Source organism: Gastrolobium bilobum, unplaced genomic scaffold (genome assembly GCF_033153095.1).
Source record: "Gastrolobium bilobum isolate Gb01-03AN ecotype WA unplaced genomic scaffold, APGP_CSIRO_Gbil_v1 utg22728, whole genome shotgun sequence".
Classification (NCBI taxonomy): Eukaryota; Viridiplantae; Streptophyta; class Magnoliopsida; order Fabales; family Fabaceae; genus Gastrolobium; species Gastrolobium bilobum.
Window position 1 is genome coordinate 58,445 of NW_026897698.1, and position 23,968 is coordinate 82,412.

The 23,968-nt window shown below is 38.9% G+C and overlaps 1 protein-coding gene across 2 annotated transcripts in view; it reads left to right on the top strand.

Annotated features, from left to right (window-relative positions):
* The window catches only part of LOC133309379 (uncharacterized), an 86,669-nt gene that overhangs the window by 42,894 nt on the left and 19,807 nt on the right, over nt 1-23,968 (top strand). For both annotated transcript variants that reach the window (XM_061510141.1, XM_061510142.1), the window contains 9 exons: nt 7,176-7,215; nt 7,759-7,816; nt 8,067-8,149; nt 21,039-21,137; nt 21,246-21,361; nt 21,450-21,568; nt 22,223-22,293; nt 22,630-22,735; nt 23,744-23,883. In XM_061510141.1, coding sequence (XP_061366125.1) covers nt 7,176-7,215; nt 7,759-7,816; nt 8,067-8,149; nt 21,039-21,137; nt 21,246-21,361; nt 21,450-21,568; nt 22,223-22,293; nt 22,630-22,735; nt 23,744-23,883 — 832 coding nt within the window. The remainder of the gene's footprint in view (nt 1-7,175; nt 7,216-7,758; nt 7,817-8,066; nt 8,150-21,038; nt 21,138-21,245; nt 21,362-21,449; nt 21,569-22,222; nt 22,294-22,629; nt 22,736-23,743; nt 23,884-23,968) is intronic.

Genomic DNA, 23,968 nt, shown 5'->3' on the forward strand with positions numbered 1-23,968 from the left:
AGGTCGTTGGTGATACTGGAGAAGAAAAAGTTGTTCTAGGCTCTATGATTGGTATTGAGAAGGCTTATAATTGAGTGAATTCGAATTTACTTGATATGGTTCTACAGAGAGAGTTTTGGATGTAAATGCAGACTAGATTTGTTGATGTTCAAAAGCCTGGAATGCTAACTCTACTGTTGTCTGGAGTGCCTTTGTTTCGCATACCAAAATGTGAATGGAGTCCATTTGATGCGAACCATGAGAGTTCTTTATAAGAACAAATAAGTGACCAAAGTTCCAAGCCAATAAAAAGAAATATTACTTTTGTTCTCATATAAGTTGAACTGTTGTAGCTTTAGCATAGTTGCAACAAGACTTTATAAATTGTCCAACTCCATAAATAAAAACAATTATGAAACTAAAATGAAATTATATTGTAGATCGTATGAGTGATGCAGTGTGGAAAAGCAAATTTTCGAAATATTGCAATAGTTAGGAATTATTGTTATTCTTAGAATGGATCACGTTGAGAATCACATGTGACTAACAAGAATAAAAACAAAATAAATCAGAATGGATTATGGGGAAAATTACATTTGACTGACAACATTCTCCCTCAAGCTAGGGAGTGGATGTTGATCATTCCCAACTTGTGGCTCAACTATTCAATTCTAACTCTTGACAAGGCCTTTGTTATCACATATGCTACTGAGAACCAGTGGAGACATGATTCAATTCAATAAGACTTAAGTCACTATTCTCCTTAATGAAGTGTTTCTCAGTTTTAATGTATTTTGTCCTGTCATGATGAATAGGGTTCTTGTCTGTCCCTATTGTTGCCATGTTATCACAGAACAGAACACCTTCATTGGCAAGTCATGGCTGAAGTTTAATTCCTTGAGTAGCCTTAATATCCACATCCCTCTGCATATTTCAAGCGCTAAAGCCCTGAATGCTGCCTCTGCGCTACTCCTACCAACAACTCATTTTTTACTTAATTAAATTACTAAGTTCCCCCACACAAAAGTACAATAACTTGTGTCAGATCTTCTGTAAGGAGCTACTTTACCTCTAAAAATAACCAAGCTCTATTTTCTACACTAAGCATAAACCTTATTAGGCAGTTAAAGTGTCATTATTCCTCTGCATCTCAGTCAAGGTGTGCATAATGTTTTATTGGTCATTATTGTTTTTCTTTCATGTGTCAGCGTGGTTTTGCTTTTGCTTCATTCTGTTTCTACATGTCGTTGCTTTTACTTGATTCCTCTTGGGTTCTGATTTCTGCCTTGTATCTCTTTTCTTTGTCTATGTTTCAACTTTCAACCAAGTTTCTTCTTCATCTATTTTTGTCTTTTTCATTTCATATATATTAACCATTTTGTTTGTGTATTGTTGTCATTTTGAATGGTACTAGATATACCTTATCTTTGTTATGTTACATGTAATATTTTTCAAAATAGCCAAGCTACATATTTGCTATTACCATATAAGCCACCTATCTCTACAAGTGTGCTATTCACCTATAACTATGACCTTGGGGTTACATCCAACACATGTACACGCATTGGAGATTATGCCCAATAAGTGCTTTTATCAATTTTTTCTTTTCTCTAACATGTCTGCCTTTCTTTTGCTAGTGGCTGCCATGTCATCTGCCATAAAATTATGGTGGGTTCTCAGCCTGCTGCAATAATCTGCCATTTTGCATTGATAACATTGTTTTATCCCAAGCAACCATGAAACCTTATCTAACTAGATGGGATTGACTATATAGATCAATGATCAATCCTATTGGTCTGTATGAAAAACCAAATTTTCAGTAAAACCATTTAGCAACAAGATTTTTTCAATGGTTTCTCTTTAACTCTTTTCCGGCGAGTTTTCAACCCAGACCACACGCGATCAGAACCGTCTCCTCCCGACGACCAAGTCTGTGGAAGTCCGACCACCATCGCATCCGTCACGCGCCGCCCATCTCCTCTGCGCGTGGTGCTCAAGCGCCACCTTCTGCCGGCGCGTGTGCACTGTTCCGACAGCTATTTTCGGTCGGTCTTGGACAGAGAAGCTCGCCTCCTCCTCCTCTTTCCAGATCTGTGGTTGGTTCTTTGTGGGTCTCACTTTTTGTACGTATCTCTTCTTGATTCGCGGTCGGGTTAGTTTCTATTCAATTGGTTGTTTATCCTTGTGATTTATTATAATGGAAGCATCTTCTCCTGTTCACTTGGAGACCAGTTCTCCCTCTCGTCCTGCCAAAAGTTCCCTTAATGTCATCTCCACCAATGTTGGGCCCATTACCTCTTCAAAGCTGAAAGGTTCTGTTAATTACAAGAACTGGGCAACCTCTGTTCGAGTTTGGTTCTTTGGACAGGGACATGAGAACCATTTCACAACTAAATCTACTGATATTCCCAAGGAAGAAAAATCTGATTGGGAAAGGCTTGACAACCAGTTTCTGAGTATCCTTTGGCAGTCTATTGATCCAGTCGTTTTTGACATCTTCTATTCTTTTCAAACTTGCACTGAAGTGTGAGAGGAAGCAAAACACCTCTACACTAATGATGTTCAGCAGCTCTATTCCATCATGTCTCAGTTTATGGATCTGCGCAAATCATCTGACACTCAGATGGAGACATATGTTGGCAAAAGTCGATCTTTGATGTAGGCATATTTGGATATGTTGCCCTACCCTACTGATGCTTCTGCATATCGGAAACAGGTGCAACGTCTCTTTATGGTTGCCACACTTTCTGGTCTCCCTGAAGAATATGATAATGACCGGGATACTATCTTGACTAGTGGGGATCCTGATCTATCAATGACGTATCAGCGTCATCTGAATCTTAATAAGAAATCCGCACCTGCATCGTCTGCTGTTGTTGATTCCACTGCTCCAATTTCCCGTACTGACTTTCGTGGGAACATTGGAGGTGGACGTGGTCGTGGTAGAGGCCAGGGAAGACGTGGTCAGCGACCTCGTTGTCATTATTGTCAGCAGCTTGGTCATTATGAGAAACGTTGCTACACAAAGTATCCTCACCTGCGACCTTCTCATGCTGCTAATATAGCTCAATCGGATACTGCTTCAAATGGTACAGTCTCTCTCTCCTCTGAAGACTATGCAGCACTCCAGACCCTTCTCAAGAAGGCCTCTCCTTAGTCTCAGGCCTCTGCTTCAGAAACTAGTAATCCTGTTGCTTGTGTTTCTCATTCTGCATCACTTGGTCCTTGGATATTTGACTCAGGTGCTACTGATCACCTCTGTGGTAATAAGGAACTCTTTTCATCCCTTACATATTCTGATAGTTTACCCTCTTTTACTCTTGCTGATGGCACTAAGGCCCCTGTTCATATGATTGGACAAATCTGTCCAACCTCCTCATTGACCTTAACATCTGTCTATTACATTCCTGACATCCTTTATAATTTAATATCTGTTAGTAAATTGATCAACTCTCTTAACTGTATTGTCACCTTCTCAAACCATTCTGTTTTTGTGCAGGACCTGGGTACGGGGAAGACGGTTGGAGTGGGTCGTGAGTCATGGGGTCTGTTGTACCTGGTTGTGCCGAGTCCTTCAGTTGCTTGTTCTCTTACAGAATCTTCACAACTCATCCACAGTCGCCTTGGGCATCCTAGTCTTTCAAAATTGCAGAAGATGGTTCTGCTTTTATCCGGTCTTCAGACTTAGATTGTCAGTCATGTCAGCAAGGGAAGCACATACGCTTCTCCTTTGCTAATCGAGTCAATAAACGAGCTGATGCTCCTTTTTTAGTTATTCATTCAAATATTTGGGGTCCTAGTCGTAGTGTGTCTGTTGTACTTGGATTTATTTAATGAAAAACCGTTATGAGTTATTTTCTATTTATCAAAAAATTTCTGCTTAAAGTCATACTCATTTTGGTGCTTCTATTCGTATTTTACGTAGTGATAATGTTAAGGAATATGTTTCTGTTGACTTTTCTAATTTCTTAGCCACACAGGGTACTTTACACCAAACTACTTGTCCTCACACTCCACAACAAAATGGAGTAGCTAAACGTAAAAACAGACATCTCATTGAGACTGCACGAACTCTTCTTATTCACATGCATGTTCTTCTTCACTTCTGGGCCGATGCAATCCTCGCTTCTTGTTTTCTCATCAACCGTATGCCTTCATCTGTGCTTAATAATGACATTCCTTATAACTTATTGCTTCCAGATGTTCCTCTCTATCCTCTATCCCCACATGTCTTTGGTTGTACCTGTTTTGTTCATGATCTCACTCCTGGTGAGGATAAGTTAACATCCAAAGCCTTTAAATGTATTTTTCTTGGTTATTCTCGTCTTCAAAAAAGTTATCGTTGTTATTCTCTCGATCTTAAGCATTACTTTGTTTCCGCTGATGTCACTTTTCTTGATCAACAACCCTGGAATTCTATCCCATCTCAATTGTCACAGGTTGATCATGTTCTTCCTGTTCCTTTTCTTGACTTGTCTTTGCCAGCTGCAGGTGCTTCTATTCCTGATGAGCAACCTGTTGCTTCCATACCTGAGGACCGTCCACTTCTCTCCTATCAGCGTCGCAAAACTGTGCCTCCTGTCGACTCGACTCTTGCTGACTCATCGCCCACTGCTGTTGATTCTTCCCTTTCGGCTCCTTCACCAGAGACTCTTCCCATTGCTCAAAGAAAAGGTACACGTACTACTCGTAACCCTTATCCTCTTTATACCTTTTTGAGCTATGACCGTCTTTCTCCACCTCATTTCACCTTTGTTTCTAGTCTTTCTTCTGTTTCTATTCCTAAACCACTGATGAAGCACTTTCCCATCCAGGGTGGCGCCAAGCGATGCTTGATGAGATGACTGCACTTCATTCCAATGGCACTTGGGACCTTGTTTCTGCTCCTCCAGAAAGTCTATAGTTGGTTGTCGCTGGGTTGTTACTGTGAAAGTTGGACCTGTTGACCATGTTGATCGACTCAAGGCATGCCTAGTTTCAAAGGGTTTTACTCAAATCTTCGGCCTTGATTATAGCGATACATTCTCTCCGGTCGCTAAGATGGCGTCAGTTCGCCTATTTCTTGCTCTTGCTGCTGTTTGTCACTGGCCACTCCTTCAACTTGACATCAAAAACTCCTTCAACAGTATTTATTCAGTCAATTCCAAACAAAGGACCTCGGGAAGCTGCGTTACTTCTTGGGAATTGAGGTAGCACAATCTAGACAGGGCATTTCTATCTCTCAAAGGAAGTATGCCTTGGATATCCTAGAAGAGACTGGTATGTAGGGGTGTAAACCAATTGATACACCTATGGATCCCAATGTCAAGTTATTGCCTGGACAGGGGGAGCCGTTATCTGATTCTGGTTGTTATCGGAGGCTAATTGAGAAGCTTAATTATCTTACTGTGACTAGGCCAGACATTTCTTTCGCTGTTAGTACGGCTAGTCAGTTCCTTGATTCCCCTTGTGATTCTCATTGGGATGTTGCTGTGAGGATCCTCCGATACATCAAAGGAGACCAGGAAAAGGTTTGTTGTATTCGGATAAGGGAAATACAAAAATTTGTGGTTATTCAGATGCTGATTGGGCAGGATCACCCTCAGACAGGCGCTCTACTTCTGGCTATTGTGTCTTCTTTGGAGGAAACTTATTTTCTTGGAAGAGCAAGAAACAACCTGTTGTTGCTCGATCTAGTGCAGAAGCTAAGTATCGTGCAATAGCAATTACTACATGTGAGTTAATCTGGTTAAAACAGTTGATTTAGGAGCTTCATCTTTGTGAACAGAAACAACCCATGACACGCATTTGTGATAATCAAGTTGCGCTACATATATCCTCTAATCCTGTATTTCAAGAGAGAACCAAACATATAGAGATTGATTGTCACTTCATTCGAGAAAGGATTCGGTCAGGAGAAATCAAGACAGCTTTTGTCAACTCTAATGATCAACTAGCGGATGTCTTCACTAAAGCTCTTAGAGGTCCTCGGGTTGAATACATTTGTAGCAAGCTTGGTGCTCACAATATATAAGCACCAGCTTGAGGGGGAGTGTTAGAATAGATATGATTATATTACTTCCTATCTGTAAATATTCTTTTGGATTAGTTCTGGGCTTCTCACTTAAGCCCATTAGGGTCTCTATATATTGTAACTCTTTGTATCAGATTAATACACAACATATTATTTCATATTCAAGTAGAACCAATTCAACCCAAAAGCTTAAGCTAGTGGATGAGGGTTTTTTAATGGGTTATACTATTCTCTAACACATCCCAAAATAAAATGCTACTTACGGTATCACATGTAAAAGGAAGGTGTTTATTGTATTTGAACCATGCATGGCCAGGGGAGGGGGTATTGTTGGTATATTTTTCATTCCCGGGCCCCAGTTTCATTGGTTGGAGTCAAATACTCAAACTTTTAGTTTTAGAGGAATATATTTGTCTTATAGTTAAAACTTTCTCTTAAGACAGGATTTTCTTTCCTGGCCTCTCTCATGTTCAACACAAGGTTCCTTTCAGTTTCAGGTGCTCTCCTTTGTATACATGCAGAGAGATTGGAGAGTTCCTCGCTTTCAGTGTCCTTGTTGTGTTTTTGCTTTGTTTATCAACACAAGGTTTCTTTCAGTTGCTCTCCTTGGTATACATGCAAAGAGATTGGAGAGCTCCTTGCTGTTAGTGTCCTTGTTGTGTTTTTGCTTTGTTTATCAACACAAGGTTTCTTTCAGTTGCTCTGCTTGGTATACATGGAAAGAGATTGGAGAGCTCCTTGCTGTCAGCGTCCTTGTTTTGTCTTTGCTTTGTTTATGATTGATGCTTTCTATTGTGAGGGTATTTAACCTCCCTCACCTTGTTTCTTTATTTCTCATCTAATAAAAAATTCTCTGTTTATCCCTAGAAAGAAACAGGAAGAAGCTTTTTAACTGTATGAAGTGGCACGTATCCATTTATACAATTTCTATTTCAACAAAAATAGGAAATATTTTTATTTGTTGGTTTTCTTATCTTTTTATGATGATTCCTGATCCTCCTGCATTCCTATTCTCTTTTTAATGAATTTTTCTTTTATTAGAATGAAAGACCATTAATAAGTATGTAAAATTTGTTTGGTTATCATTGTGGGTATATACATTTTATAATTTTAATTGTGCCAAAAAATAACTGTTTCAGATTTGGCTTGCTTCTCTTGATTATATATTTGCAAAATATTTCAGGAGAGGTTTATCTGAGCCCGAAATAAACTTGCTAAAGGAGGTATGTGAAACTCTGTCTTTTCTCCTTTAAACTTAGTCACCTGAATCTGATCTGGTTATACCATTTGTGAAACGTGCGTCATACTATGCATAGCATTCTTATCAGAGTTTATGGAATATTTTCTGGCAAAACTCTAATTGTTTATGTCATGAACCAACTCTCCCAAAAGTTTAAGCGGGTGAGGGCACATAAATGACTTTTAATCTATCTTTAACAGATTTATAGTATATCTAACACAACCCCCAACTCATTAACTCTTTGGGCTTGAAGTGTGGCAAATGCACATGCTCACCTACCTTGTGTTGAAATTCTACTTTTTAAGAATGGGGGCACTAAGGATTGTACTCTAGATCACTTGATTATAGAGGCTTTGATACCATGTCGTGATTCAATTCTTCCGAAAGGTTATGCTATTGGGTGAAGTCACTTGAAAGATTTATATTATATCTTTTAATAGATTTATATTATATCTAACAGTTAAAGATTTCTCTATTCTCTAATGATGCCTCCAGTGCTGGAACTAACAGCTGCCATATTATGTAGAATAAGAGTTTGCAAATGAAACTTCTTCAGTCCGAAGGCATTCCTGACAATATTCTTGGTATGAAATTCTTCTCTGATAAAAATATAAGTTCAAGGATACAACATCCTCATAGAAAAGCAACTGAAAATCAATCTTGAATGCCCCATATTTCTTTGACTTTCCTTAAGAGAACCCATCTTAATAAATCCCATGCTTTTTCAAATTTTTTTACTTTTTGTTTTACTTCCATTGTTGATTTTTGAAGTCCCTGTTTATTTATTCTTTATTTTACCTGGGTCCCCTTATTCAGTACTATATTGTTTTACAGCTCTTACTAAGATTCAGCGACCATTATATGTAAAACATCCAATGATGAAATTTACTTGGACTAGAACTGAGGACACTGATATTGTAAGTATTGCTTTCCTTGTATGGTGAAGCATATTGATTTATAAATGGTCATTCTGCATAATAAGCGGTCTTGAAATTTTTCACATGATTGGATGAGCTTATGAAAATGGTATACTAAACCTTGTTAGTACACCCATAAAACTCGTTGATACTTTTTCGACTTATTACGTGGTTGACTTACCTATAAAACTAGTTATTAATCATCCCAATTATTCACCTCTTACTCTATTGAACTCTCGTACCTTCAAAACTAGCTATTAGTATTGAAAAAGGTTTTCAGTATATCGATATTGAAAAAATTACATGAGGAATGAGGAGTATTTATACAAGAAAAAATAGCTAAGCATGACTTAGCTATGACTCACCAAACCTAATCACAATCATAAGAATGACTCAGCTATGACTCACTAAACCTAATCACAATTAATTCTAATTAATTACAATTAATCCTAACTAATAGGAAATAAAAAACAATCAATCCTAATTAATCTTAATTATTCCTAATAAATAAAAACGGAAAAATATTTGAATTTGAATTCTGATTTTCTACACTCCCCCTCAAGTTGGGAGGTAAATGTTGATCATTCCCAACTTGCCAATCAAGTCTTCAAAGGCTGGCCGGTGTAGGCCCTTAGTGAGAATATCTGCAATCTGCTCTTTGGTAGGAATATACACCATACATACACTTCCATCATCTATTTTTTCTTTGATAAAGTGGCGATCAACCTCCACATGTTTTGTTCTGTCATGGTGAACTGGATTTTGAGCAATACTGACAGCAGCCTTATTATCACAATACACTCTGACAGGTGGGGAAAAAGAGATCTTCAATTCCTCAAGGAGTCTTCTTAACCAAATTCCTTCACAAATACCATGGGCTAGAGCCCGAAATTCTGCTTCTGCACTGCTCCGGGAAACAACTGTTTGTTTCTTACTTCTCCAGGTCACAAGATTTCCCCAAATATAGGTGCAATATCCTGAAGTGGATCTTCGGTCCAATGCAGAGCCAGCCCAATCTGCATCTGTATATATTTCAATCATCCTCTTGTGTCCCCTTTTAAAGAACAATCCTCGACCAGGGGTGTTTTTGAGGTACTTCAGAATTCTATAAACTGCACTCAGGTGTTTTTCCTTAGGAGAATGCATGAATTGACTAACCATGCTAACTGCAAATGCAATATCAGGCCGAGTGTAAGATAAGTAGATCAACTTCCCCACCAATCTCTGATAGTGCTCTTTGTCAACTTCTTTCTCATCTTCGATTCCCAATTTAATATTGGGTTCAACTGGAGTCTCTGCTGGCTTGCACCCAAGCATTCCTGTTTCTTGTAACAGGTCTAGAATATATTTCTTCTGAGTTAAAGAAATTCTTGCCTTACTTCGAGCAACTTCCATGCCTAGAAAATATTTGAGAGATCCAAGATCCTTCAGTTCAAACTGATTAGCTAAACATTTCTTCAAAGAGCTTATCTCCTCACAATCATTACCTGTGACAATTATGTCATCAACATAAACAATGAGAATAGCAATTTTACCACCATTAGAGTGTTTTAAAAATAAAGTGTGATCAGTCTGAGCTTGGAGGAATCCTCTTCCCTTAACAGCTTGAGTAAACTTCTCAAACCACTCTCTAGGAGATTGTTTAAGACCATAGAGAGACTTTTTCAACTTGCATACTGAATCGTCTCCTTTTTCAAAACCAGGTGGTGGATCCATATAAACTTCTTCATGTAGATCACCATTCAAGAAAGCATTCTTTACATCCAATTGTTGCAAGGGCCAACCAAGATTTGCAGCAAGTGATAAAAGAACTCGGATAGTATTAAGCTTGGCAACAGGGGCAAATGTCTCTTGATAGTCTATCCCATGAGTTTGAGTGAATCCCTTAGCAACCAGTCTGGCCTTATACTTGTTGATGCTATTATCTGCATTAAACTTTATTGTGAACACCCACTTGCAACCTACTGTTTTCTTTCCTCTGGGTAATGCTACAGACTCCCAAGTTCCATTTTTGTTGAGTGCATCCATTTCTTCACAGACTGCATTCCTCCATTTTGGATCATCAAGTGCTTCTTGGATATTTTTTGGTATTTTTATACTGTCTAACATAGTGTTGAAAGCACGAAAACCTGGGGACAACTTTTCATATGTGATATGATGAGAAATAGGATGAGCAGTACAAGATCTAGTACCTTTTCGGAGAGCAATGGGCACATCTAGGTTGGCTGTATCAGTGTTGCTGGAACTAAGACTCGAGTCAGAATTCTGGCAGTCTAGAGGCTCCTGAGGTGATTCTCGCCTGCTGTAAAACTTTCCCCATTTCCCGGGAGGATCTCCATTATCTGACACATTAACTCCCCCTGTCTTTTGCATAATGACTCCCCCTGTCTCCAACGGCAAAGGCAAAACAACAGAATCATTTGGTTTCCAAGACTTATCTTCATCAACCCCAATAGACTCCCCCTGAAGAGAAGTCGAAGGAAAAAAAGATTGTCTCTCATCAAATGTGACATCCATAGAAACAAAGACCTTACGAAGTGAAGATGAGTAACACTTGTAGCCCTTTTGGTTAGGAGGATATCCTATGAAGACACATTTAATGGACTTAGGATCGAGCTTGGACCTTTGATGGGGAGGAACATGTACAAAAGCCACACAGCCAAACAACTTGGGAGGAAGGGAAGAATGAGCCCGGAAAGAAGGAAATGTGTGGGTAAGACAAGATAAAGGAGATTGAAAATTTAGGACACGAGAAGGCATCCGATTGATGAGGTATGCTGCAGTCAAGACAGCTTCCCCCCACAAATATTTAGGGACATGCATGGTAAACATAAGAGCTCGAGCAACTTCAAGGAGATGTCTATTTTTTCTTTCAGCCACCCCATTTTGTTGAGGGGTGTTAGGACAAGAACTTTGATGAAGAATACCATGCTGGCTGAGATAGTTTCCAAGAACAGAATTAAAATATTCAGTACCATTGTCAGTTCGAAGAATTTGGATAGAGGTCTGGAACTGAGTATGAACCATAGCATGAAAGTTTTTAAAAATGGATGCAGCGTCAGACTTATCCTTTAGAAGGTATACCCAACATACCCTAGAGTGATCGTCTATGAAAGTTATACTTAAGATTAAAGAATAATTGTATATTGAATAATCACATAGTGTATTACAATGTACACGAGCTCTCTATTTAAAGAGACTAAAAGACCTAATAGGTTGAGCTCATACGATGTGGGACTATATATATACTGAACTATTTTTACAACTATTCTAACACTCCCCCTCAAGCTGGAGCATATATATTGTAAGCACCCAGCTTGCCACAAATATATTCAACCCGAGGACCCCTAAGAGCTTTAGTGAAGACATCCGCGAGTTGATTATTGGAGTTGACAAATTCCGTTTTGATTTCTCCTGACTGAATCTTTTCTCGAATGAAATGACAATCGATCTCTATATGTTTGGGTCTCTCATGAAATACAGGATTAGAGGATATATGTAGTGCAACTTGATTGTCACAAATGAGAGTCATGGGTTTTTTCTGTTCACAAAGATGGAGCTCCCGAATCAACTGCTTTAACCAGATTAGCTCGCAGGTAGCAACTCTCATTGCACGATACTCGGCCTCTGCACTAGATCGGGCAACAACAGTTTGTTTCTTACTTTTCCAAGAAATCAGGTTTCCTCCAAAAAAAACACAATAGCCTGAAGTAGAGCGCCTATCCGAGGGTGCTCTTGCCCAATCGGCATCTGAATAACCACAAATTTTTGTATTTCCCTGATCTGAATATAATAAACCTTTCCCTGGTGCTCCTTTGATGTAACGAAGGATCCTAACAGCAGCATCCCAACGAGAATCACACGGAGAATCAAGAAACTGACTAGCGACACTAACATCAAAAGAAATGTCCGGCCTAGTCACAGTGACATAATTGAGCTTCCCAATCAACCTCCGATAACGTCCAGGATCAGATAATGGTTCTCCTTGTCCGGGTAGTAATTTGATAGTAGGATCCATGGGTGTGTCAACTGGCTTACACGCCAACATACCAGTCTCTTCTAGGATATCCAAGGCATACTTCCTTTGACAGATAGAAATGCCCTGTCTAGATTGTGCTACCTCAATTCCCAAGAAGTAACGCAACTTTCTGAGGTCCTTTGTCTGAAATTGACTGAATAAATACTGTTTTAACTGACCAATTCCAACCTGATCACTCCCGGTGAGGATGATGTCATCAACATAGACTAACAAATAGATGCACTTATCAGGAGATGTGATCCTATAAAACACAAAGTGGTCAACTTTACTGCGAATTAAGCCAAACTCCTGAACAGAAGAACTGAAGCGACTGAACCATGCTCGAGGAGACTGCTTGAGACCATATAAGGATTTGCAAAGACGACACACCTTCCCAGACTCCCCCTGAGCAACAAAACCCGGTGGTTGCTCCATATAAACTTCTTGTAAATCACTATGAAGAAAGGCATTTTTGATGTCAAGTTGAAGGAGTGGCCAGTGACGAATAGCAGCAAGAGCAATAAATAGGCGAACTGACGCCATCTTAGCGACCGGAGAGAATGTATCGCTATAATCAAGGCCGAATATTTGAGTAAAACCCTTTGCAACTAGGCGGGCCTTGAGTCGATCAACATGGCCATCAGGTCCATCTTTCACAGTAAACACCCAGCGACAACCAACTGTAGACTTCTGTGGAGGAGCAGAAACAAGGTCCCAAGTGCCATTGGAATGAAGTGCAGTCATCTCATCAAGCATCGCTTGGCGTCACCCTGGATGGGAAAGTGCTTCACCTGTGGTCTTAGGAATAGAAATAGAAGAAAGACTAGAAACAAAGGTGAAATGAGGTGAAGAAAGACGGTCATAGCTCAAAAAAGTATAAAGAGGATAAGGGTTACGAGTAGTACGATTACCTTTTCTTTGAGCAATGGGAAGAGCCTCTGGTGAAGGATCCGGAGAGGAAGAAGAAACAACAGTGGGCGATGAGTCAGCAAGAGTCGAGTCAACAGGAGGCATAGGTTTGCGACGCTGATAGGTGAGAAGTGGACGGTCCTCAGGTATAGAAGCAATAGGTTGCTCATTTGGAATAGAAGCACCTGCAGCTGGCAAAGACAAGTCAAGAAAAGGGACAGGAAGAACATGATCAACCTGTGACAACTGAGATGGAATAGAATTAAAGGGTTGTTGATCAAGAAAAGTGACATCAGCGGAAACTAAGTAACGCTTAAGATCGGGAGAATAACAACGATAACCCTTTTGAAGACGAGAATAACCAAGAAAGATACACTGAAAGGCTTTGGATGTTAACTTATCCTTACCAGGAGTGAGATCATGAACAAAACAAGTACAACCAAAGACATGTGGAGTTAGAGGATAAAGAGGAACATCTGGAAGCAATAGGTTATGAGGAATGTCATTGTTGAGCACAGATGAGGGCATGCGATTGATGAGAAAACAAGAGATGAGTACAGCATCTGCCCAGAAGTGAAGGGGAACCTGCATATGAAGAAGAAGGGTACGTGCAGTTTCAATGAGATGTCTGTTTTTACGTTCAGCCACCCCATTTTGTTGTGGAGTGTGAGGACAAGTAGTTTGATGTAAAGTACCTTGTGTGGCCAAGAAATTAGAAAAATCAATAGAACCATATTCCTTAGCATTATCACTACGTAGAATACGAATAGAAACACCAAATTGAGTATGAATCTCAGTATAAAACTTTTTATAAATGGAAAATAACTCAGAACGGTTTTTCATTAAATAAACCCAAGTGCAACGGGAAAAATCATCAATAAAGGTAACGAAATACCGAAAACCTAAAACAGACAAGGTACGACTTGGACCCCAGATATCTGAATGAACAAGAGAAAAAGGGGCATCAGCTCGTTTATTGACTCGACTGGCAAAAGAGGAACGTGTATGCTTCCCTTGTTGACATGACACACAATCTAAAGACTGAAGACCGGATAAAAGAGGAACCATTTTCTGCAACTTCGAAAGACTTGGATGACCGAGGCGACTGTGGATAAGTTGTGGAGATTCTGTGAGAGAGAGTGCCACTGAAGGACGAGGCACATCCAGATAGTAAAGCCCCCGTGACTAACGACCCACTCCAATCATTTCCCCCGTACCCGGATCCTGCACAGAAACAGAATGGTTAGAGAATGTAATGGTGCAAGTGAGGGAGTGGATCAACTTACTAATAGAAATTAAGTTATAAGGGATGCCAGGAATGTAATAAACAGATGTCAAGGCCAAGGTAGAGGTCGGACGAGCTTGTCCAATCCCACGAACTGGGGCTTTGGTTCCATCCGCAAGGGTAAAAGAAGGTAAATGATCAGAATAAGTAAGAGATGTAAAAAGTTCCTTATTACCACAGAGATGATCGGTAGCACCTGAGTCAAATATCCAAGTGCCAAGTGATGTAGAATGAGAAACACAAGCAACGGGATTACCAGTATATGGTTGAGACTGAGGAGAAGCCTTCTTGAGAAGAGTTTGGAGTGCAGCATAGTCCGCAAGTGAGAGAGAAACTGAACCAAATGATGCATTGTCTGACTGAGCGATATTCGCAGCAATAGAGGTAGAATCCTTCAGTTTGGAAGATGTAATGGGCCCAATATTAGTAGAGATGATTCCTGAGGAAGTTTTGACAGGAGGACAAGGAGAGTTAACCTCCGAGAGATCAGTGGACGCTGCTGCCATTTAAAAACAGAATATAAAAGCCGTAAACGAAGGCAAACGATATCCAATCAAGGAGAACCACGCGTCTAAAGTGAGACCCACAAAGAACCAAGCACAGATCCAGAAAGAGGAGAAGAAGGCGAGAAGTTCTGTCCAAGAACGGCCGGAAAAATCCACCGGAACAATGCACATGCGCCGGTTGAAGGTGGCGCGTGAGCACCACGCGCAGAGGAGAAGAACGGCGCGTGGATGACGCGACGGTGGTCGGACCACCACAGAACTAGTCGCCGGGATGAGACGGTCCTGATCGTAGGTAGTCTGGGCTGAAAACTCGCTGGAACAGTGCTCTGGTGGCCTGAACAGTAACGAGCGGCGGTTGTTGGCAGCCGGAAGTGGTTCCGGTGGCCTGAACAGTGACGAGCGGCGGTTGTTGGCGGCGGGAAGTGGTTCTGACAGTTGAAGAAACAAGCCGGAGAGACACACGGCTTAGAGAAAAACTCGCCGGAAGAATGCACGGCAAAGTAGAAGAGAACACCTAAGCAGTGGGCTTAGGGTTTTAGCGGAAGCGGATCCCCAGAGCGAAAAAGCTCTGATACCAACTTAAGATTAAAGAATATTGTATATTGAATAATCACATAGTGTATTACAATGTACAAGAGCTCTCTATTTAAAGAGACTAAAAGACCTAATAGGTTGAGCTCATACGATGTGGGACTATATATATACTGAACTATTTTTACAACTATTCTAACAGTTATAAACCAACGAGCACCAGAGATATTTTTTTCACGGGCCGGACCCCATATATCACTATGAATCAAGGTAAATGGAGAAGAATCATGATGGACTCTAGGAGGATAAGAAACACGAGAATGTTTTGCAAGCTGACAAATATCACAAGAAAAAGAACGGGGATTTTTATTGATAAATAAGCTTGGGAACAACTTCTGAAGATAAATGAAATTTGGGTGTCCTAACCGACGATGCCATAACAAAACATCATTACAATCATCAGACAAACATACCGAGTGGTTCACAAAATTTTTTCCTTCACAAAAATCTTTTTCTAAATAATAAAGTCCTTCTTCCTCTCTAGCACTGCCAAATATGTTTGTCTGATGATTGTAATGATGTTTTGTTGATAGAGATAAGGTTACAAGTAAGAGAGGGAACATGAAGGATTGAGTTCAAAGTAATGTGTTCAGAAAGTTTAATGGATCCTTTTCCAGCAATAGTAGAGAAGCTGCCATCTGCTGTTCTTATTCGTGATTGTTGATAGTAAGGGGTATAAGAACAAAATAAGGTTGCATTACCTGTCATATGATCTGAAGCCCCTGAATCAAGAATCCAACGACTACTATTATCAACATGGAACGCTATACCTTGTTGAGCAACATTGCTGGATGGAAATTTACTTTCAATCAACATGGCTGCGTGTGGTAACGCGTAGGGCGGACGCTCCGTCCTTGCTCTAGCGCGTGGGGGCGCGTGGCTCAGCAGAATCCGATGGTCCTTCTTGAAACTTGTAGATCGGCTCCTTCTGTTTCGAATGGTGAGGATCTTGGTCGGAAATGTTGCCGGAAAAATTTTCCGATCGTGGCTGACGGCGGTGGAAAGCTGGGATTTTGCCTTCTACAGTGATTGGTAGCCTTACTTTGCTCTTGGGACTTTGTAGGAAGGGAAAATAACCTTAATAATGGTTGGAGGTTGAGTTTTCCGGCGTTGTGCCGCCGGTTTGAAGGTGGTTGTGGTGGCTGAGTTTTCTCAGGACCAACCTGGCTCTGATACCATATTGAAAAATGTTTTCAGTATATCGATATTGAAAAAATTACATGAGGAATGAGGAGTATTTATACAAGAAAAAATAGCTCAGTATAACTCAGCTATGACTCACCAAACCTAATCACAATCATAAGAATGACTCAGCTATGACTCACTAAACCTAATCACAATTAATTCTAATTAATTACAATTAATCCTAACTAATAGGAAATAAAAAACAATCAATCCTAATTAATCTTAATTATTCCTAATAAATAAAAACGGAAAAATATTTAAATTTGAATTCTGATTTTCTACAATTAGTCCTGCCAATGACTCACCTCGTATGCCATTGGACTCTCTTACTTACAAAACTAGATATTAGTCCTCCCAAATGACTCATCACCTACTCTATTGCGCTACATCCCGCATCAGAATTTCCAATTGCATTATGCATTGGAATTTCCAAGTGATCATCTGATCCCCTGATTGCTAAAGATGCCTTCCCCTATGTTCAAGATTGTTTCTATTCTCCCCTTTGAATCCAGGATACTATTCATCATTGGCTTCTTTATCAACTTGGCATAAACTTGATTTCTTGCTTGCATGGGGAATTAGATGCAGCAATCACCAGGTTTTATTGCTTGAGGGGACTGGCTTTGTATGTCAACTACTACATCAATCTTTTTCTTCTGCAGAAGCTTGACATGACTCAGTGAGGCTGACCACTCTGACCTCTTCTATCACTATCTGCCTAACATATGCAGCTAACTAGTAGTTTATATGGATGACATTGTCATATGTATGCATTAGACATAGGAACAGGCGTGCTCAATTGTCAACGTAGTAATACTCCAATGCATACCAACATAAACTTCAATTGAGTTAGGATGAGTTTTTGTCAATCATAGTAGATATCTACAGCTTGTTGACAAGCCTAATTACCTGGTAGTTACTTGAATAGACATCACTTTTTCTGTGTGTTAAGTTGACTTCTAAATCATAGTAGTCAAACCTAGAGTGGCGCGGAGCGGCCAACTCTAGAAGCACTAATGGTATAGCAGGTCACAGAGCGGTGCAATAACAAACATAGTGAATACTATGCAAATTGCAAACAATTTAGTATATACAAAATAGATGCTTAAACTCAAAGTACTAAAAAATTAAGACATATTGAACATTCACACACAAAAGTCATATCTCAAAGACACAATCATCATTGCTTGGAATCACATTAAGCCTCTATTATGCCATAACAAATATTTAATTTTATAAAAGATGTCTCGCATAGGACATACTTAAATTGCACCAGTTAACAAAAGCCGTGTTACCCCTCCTCTTTTTTGGAACTGCAAAATAGAGGTTGTAGGTGTAAAGAAACTTTCTTCCTCCCCCCTCCCCAAAGAAAAAAAAAAGATGGCAATGTCTTTTCATAAAATAAGTTCTGTAAGTATTTTAGATTGAAAAATAATAAATAATAAACTGAAAAAAGAAGATAGACAGACAAAATAAAAGTTGGTGTGCATGTACTTGTCGTTGCGACTTCGGCAAGTGCACCGGTCGTAAAAGTAATAAAGTGTACTGAGTACGAGATTGTTCACGAGGATTATTTTTCAACCACTAATTCACTATTTACACTTAAGTTGGGCAATTGATCAAGAGAATTTAATGATGACTAAATTAAATAACAAAACAAGAACGCAAAATATGAGTAACTTCAAGAAATGTAGTTAGGGGTTCGATTTCCCCCAATCTCCCCTTTATGTTCTGAATTAAAACCCTTAATTAATCGGCCTTTTTTTGTTGCCAATCGATTTCCGTTTCCCTAAGTTAATTAGAACTCAATCCTTTGACATCCTAATTCTTTATTATCTTGAAAGAATTCTAGTTCCCCGTCTATTCCTCAAGAAAATAAGTATTAAACACATGAATGCATAAAACCCTCTGAGTATCCCTAGAATCATAAGGATTATGATGAATTTATCATGCATGGTTCATGTACCAACATCTCTATTGTCGTACAATCATCCTAAATCATTCTACAAGATCAAACTCATAGAAAGCATTAAGAGAAGATAAATTCATTCAAAACAAAAGGGAAAGTTACATTAAAGATCAATTCATAAACATAAAGCTTCAATTGGTTTCCATCTAGCCTAACATGGTGGAATCAAGAAAACAAAAACGCTTCCCCAAATTCCATTGGTATGATGGCGCGGCGAATCTTCAAGTCTTCCAACGTAATCTTGATTCTAACCTGTCTGCGGCTCTCCAAAGCATGAACAATGTGTTTCTATGATCAAAACTAAACTTCAGCAATCAAGTGTTGTTTGTTTCCTCAGAAAAATAGCTTAAATATGTGTAGGAATCCTTGTTTTAGATGAAAACCACATAATGGGCCTTAATTGGATCGCAACTGGGCTTTAAAACGCGCTATTTTGACAACAAAAACATGGTTTCGTATTTTTGGTGTAAATTGTGTTTTACATGTCCGATTAATGTGATCTTGGTCTCGTTGGAAAGATAAAAGAGATATCTACAACTTCTATGAAGAACACAAGATCGAAATCCATCATCTTGTATACGAAAAATTGGTCGGAAGACAGCTTCAAGGAGATTTTCACTAAATCATGCTCCTCATTTATCGCTTTAAGTCCTTCTAGCTTAACCATTGCTCCAATTCAACTCAATTGTCCTACAAAACAAGCAAAAATCATTCACATAAATCAATAATTCAAACTCCATGCTTTTTAGTCAAATAACTTAAGTTTTCATGCTTTTGACTAGATATAAGAGTTATTTTAATCCTTAAAAACATGATAAACTATGAGTTTATCTCTTGTGTTAGAATATAGACTGACAATGTAAAAGCACAAAAAGACACCAAAAGAGTAAAGAAAAAAAAATGAAAGACAGAAGGATGATTTGTATAGAAGATAAAAAGATAACAGGAAAAGAAAAGGAAAAAATAAGATAGGAAGACAGACAGAAAGTTGTTGTGCAGAGCAGAGGAAGATGCAAAAGGGTAAGCTTGGCTGGAAAAGGGATGGATTGGGCAAAATTGGGTTGAGCTTGGGGTTACCAGGATTTGGCCAAAAAATGGACGGGTTGTGGTGTGAATCGGGGATAGTAACCGCTTGATGGTATAGCATTGCTATTTTGTGCGATTCTGGCTTCTTGAATAGGTTTTCTGGACTTCTGACCTCTTGAACATAACAAGGAGGAATTGATGAGTTGGAGAGGACCAACGGCTACAGATTTGATGGCAGAAAGTTGGTGTATGGCTTACAAGCTCTTACAGCTACTACTGCACATGGAGGCTCATGACGGTGTCCTTGGCACTGCACTCACAAGGATGACTGATTGATGAGTTCTTTGACATCGCACTCCCTCACATTCATGGTCAAGGGTGCTTGGACGTTGGATCACAGATCCAACCTTGATGACAGCTGGGGAAGAGTGACTCTAGGGTTTGCAGTCTCAACATCCCAACAACTGTTACCAACTTGAATCTGAAACTCATTTGTGTGAATTTGCATGAGCGAAACCCCCTCAGCCCATGGATTTATATTAACAAATTATAGAATCATATCCCTGAACTTTAGGAATTGACAAATCTATTTGCAGTGAATGTATAATGAATTTGTGTGAACTTTAGGATTGTGCTTCTCGTTTCTCCTTAGTGCTCTGTTCATGGCTATATCAAGGGAGTTTCTGTTACGATCCCATTTGCAAGGTATGGGACTTGGAGTCCCACATTGGTTGTATGGGCAACTAATGTGGGGTTTATAAGGCATTGGGCACTCCCACCCTTTGAGCTAGTTTTTGGGGTAGTGCACCTCAAGGTTCTTATCAAATAGTATCAGAGCCTTCCATTATGCCTCTCGGTTGCAATCGAGCGGCGCGGGTGGTGATGTCGGCATTGCAGTGTTCGCCCGGGGCTAGTAAAAGACTAGCGCAAAGCCAGCCCGCGTGGGCTCTGGGGCTGTGGAGCGTGGTGGAATGTTACGATCCCATTTGCAAGGTATGGGACTTGGAGTCCCACATTGGTTGTATGGGAAACTAATGTGGGGTTTATAAGGCATTGGGCACTCCCACCCTTTGAGCTAGTTTTTGGGGTGGTGCACCTCAAGGTTCTTATCAGTTTGCTTTTCTAATATGCACAGGGATTCTCGATTCTCCTCTTTTTTTTAGTTTATCTAGTTTGGATGGTAGCTTATCCTTCAACAGCTAATACTCCCCCTCAGTTATCTCTAAGAATGTATTTATTTTTCTATTTGACAAACAAAATGACAAGTCTTTGTAGAATCCAAAAGAAATGTGCAGCATTCATTTATGCTTTTGGTCTTGTTGCCTCTTGTGGATTTCATGATGGAGGCATTGTAAATTTTTATGAAATGCTTGGAGCTTTGGTAAAACTATAAAATGCAGGTGGAATGGTATAATATTTGGCTTGATGCGCTAGATAATTTTGGGAGGTTGTATCAAGGAAGAGACACAGCTGAGGTTATTGAGGTCAAAGCTTTACAGGTATATACACATCAGATAAGTCTCCAGATAAAAGAAAAGGTGTTAATTACTGGAATTTTTACCCTACATTTCTTTAATGAAAATTTGTAATTTTCCCTGTATTTCAAGTTACTGAAAGGGAAGGATCAAGACCTGAAACTGCTTTTGGAAAGATTATTAAAATCTGGAGATTATAATGGTTTTCAAGCAGAGTGTCTGACGGACACATGGATTGGAAAAGACAGGTTAAATTTCTCTTGCTTCACGCAATGCTAAATTTTAAGGCATACACAATTCTTTCTTTCTGTTTACATTATTCATGTTTTGTACCAGATGGGCTTTTATTGATTTAAGTGCAGGTCCTTTTTCATGGGGACCTGCTGTTGGTGGAGAAGGTGTGCGTACAGAGGCAAGTTTACCGAATGTGGAAAAGACAATTGGTTCAGCTTCAGGTAGTAATGATCTGTCTGAAAATCAGTTAGTGAAGTGCCAAGGATTGCAACTTGCAACCCACGTATATAAACGAAAATGTATAAGAGGATCTAGAATACAAATGTTGCAATCTGAAATATGTATAATGTTGGAATTAAAAGGATTTAGATAAGGAATGAAGAAAAAGAGAGAATAGAGACTGAATAATATGATATTGATTTGATATGATACAAGCTACAAAAGCACTAATCCATATTTATACTAATATTAGACTCCAGATATAAATCTAATAAGGAAATAAATCATGAAATATGAATAAATAAGGAAACTATTACTAAGGAATTATATAAAATACTCTAAACTATTATAAGATACAATCAAGATATTATAAGATATTTTTAATATATTCTAACTACACTTATGCGCCAGAGAAAAAGAAAATTGTAGGCGACCTCTTTGAGATAGTATTTTTCTGTTATATTGAGTAATCTGATGATTGTTGCAGTGTCTTAATGAACTGATTTAGTTCTTCAATTAATTAATATGGGCCCAGAAAATGCTTCTGTTGGCTTGTAGAATTGAATCTTATCTATTCAATTCATCTTGCATGGATTAACTCGTGATGTCATAGTTTATTTATTGCTGTTCGATCATTTTCTCCTCACTGATTGCAGAAATTTCAGAAGAAGAAGCCGAAGACCGATTGCAAGATGCTATACAGGAGAAATTTGCTGTATTTGGTGATGTACGTGTCATATGTTGGATCTAACAATGGGTTGCATATCCCATATTCCATTTTGTGGCTGTGCTTCTAATAACAAGGTTTCAAAGAGTTGTAGTGAATAGTAAACTCTTGTTAGAATCCTTCCCCTTGCACTGTCAATACCGAAAGGAAAAAGAGTAAAAATAAATTGTGGCTCATTATATAATATATACCATGTTTATTCTGAAGTTGACAACATTTTATGCAGTGTTGAGAGGAATGTAGGCATCCATCATTTTTAAGAAATTTCCCTCCTTCACCCACTCATTTTTCTGTTAGAGTTTCAAGGTGGGTCAATTGTGATTTTCAATGTTGCAGAAAGACCATCAGGCTATTGATATTCTTCTAGCTGAGATTGATATATATGAGCTTTTTGCTTTTAAACATTGCAAGGGAAGGAAAGTCAAGCTTGCTCTTTGCGAAGGTAATCTTATTTTTGTAGCTTTTGGGCTTTGTTTCCTGAATTGAACTTGAACTTCGTCTAATGCCTTTTTTATTTTAGTAATAAATAAATAAATAATATAAAAATAAAAAAATCATTGCATTTCCCGTTCAATCTTGCTTTCCTATCAGGATAGCTAAGCTTGTTGCACAGCCTTTTTTCACGTTGACATATGAGCTAGAAAATAATGGATACAACCCAGGCCACGGATATGATGCATCACCTTCACACCCATCCAACAAATTTTGAAAATTATAGGAGATAACGGGGGATAGAGTACTACATATAAAATTAATATGAAGAATAATATAAACACACCAATCTTATAGATATGTTTAAGGCATAAATACAAATCCAAACACAAGGAGAAATCATGCAGGTAAAAGATCAGGAGAGAGAAAATCAGCATGCAGTTTTCCAATTCCATCCTTCGGGACAAGATTGAACTTCAAGGGGAATGGTATTTATAGGATAGGACCCAGAAGGATAAATTAGAACAGGCGCAGAGTTAGTCAGATAACTGTTTGCTTAGTTACAGTTAGGATCTACCAAAGAGATAGGTAGATAGGCATAGAGGTTCAGGCTTAAATAGCAGGAGCAAGGTAGGAGAGAGGCATTCGGAAATTTAGATTTGAGAACTGAACAAAGGTTGTGAAAGAGGAAACTCTTGGTGAAGGGAAAACCCCTGGAAGGAGAATTCTCTCCTCAAGTTCCTAGTTTGTAATTCAAAAATAAACTCTACCAAAGTATTCTTCCTTTCCTCTATATTTTTCTCATCTCTCTCTGTGTAAACTCAACCCATTTGTGTTTCGTAAGAGATATTCTCAGAAATCTGTTTCTTTCTATTATTTTAAATAGAGTTCCTTTTGTTTTATTTATTTGTTTTAACTATCAAACCTTGCAGATTCCGCAGCTCAGTTCTTCAATATGTTAAAATTCCACATGATGTTTACTGTAGTTATTCATACACTTAACATGTGATAATTGCAGAACTTGATGAGAGGATGCGGGATTTGAAAAATGAGCTCCAGTTGTTTGAAGGCGAAGTATATGATGAAAGTCATAAGAAAAAGGCCATAGAGGCATTAAAGCGGATGGAGAGCTGGAATTTATTCAGTGACACATATGAGGTCAGCTGATTGGTCTGTCTCTGTTAATTTAGTGGATTTTTCTAATGAATTGTAACCCCCCATTTTTTATTTTTTTGTAGTTTTA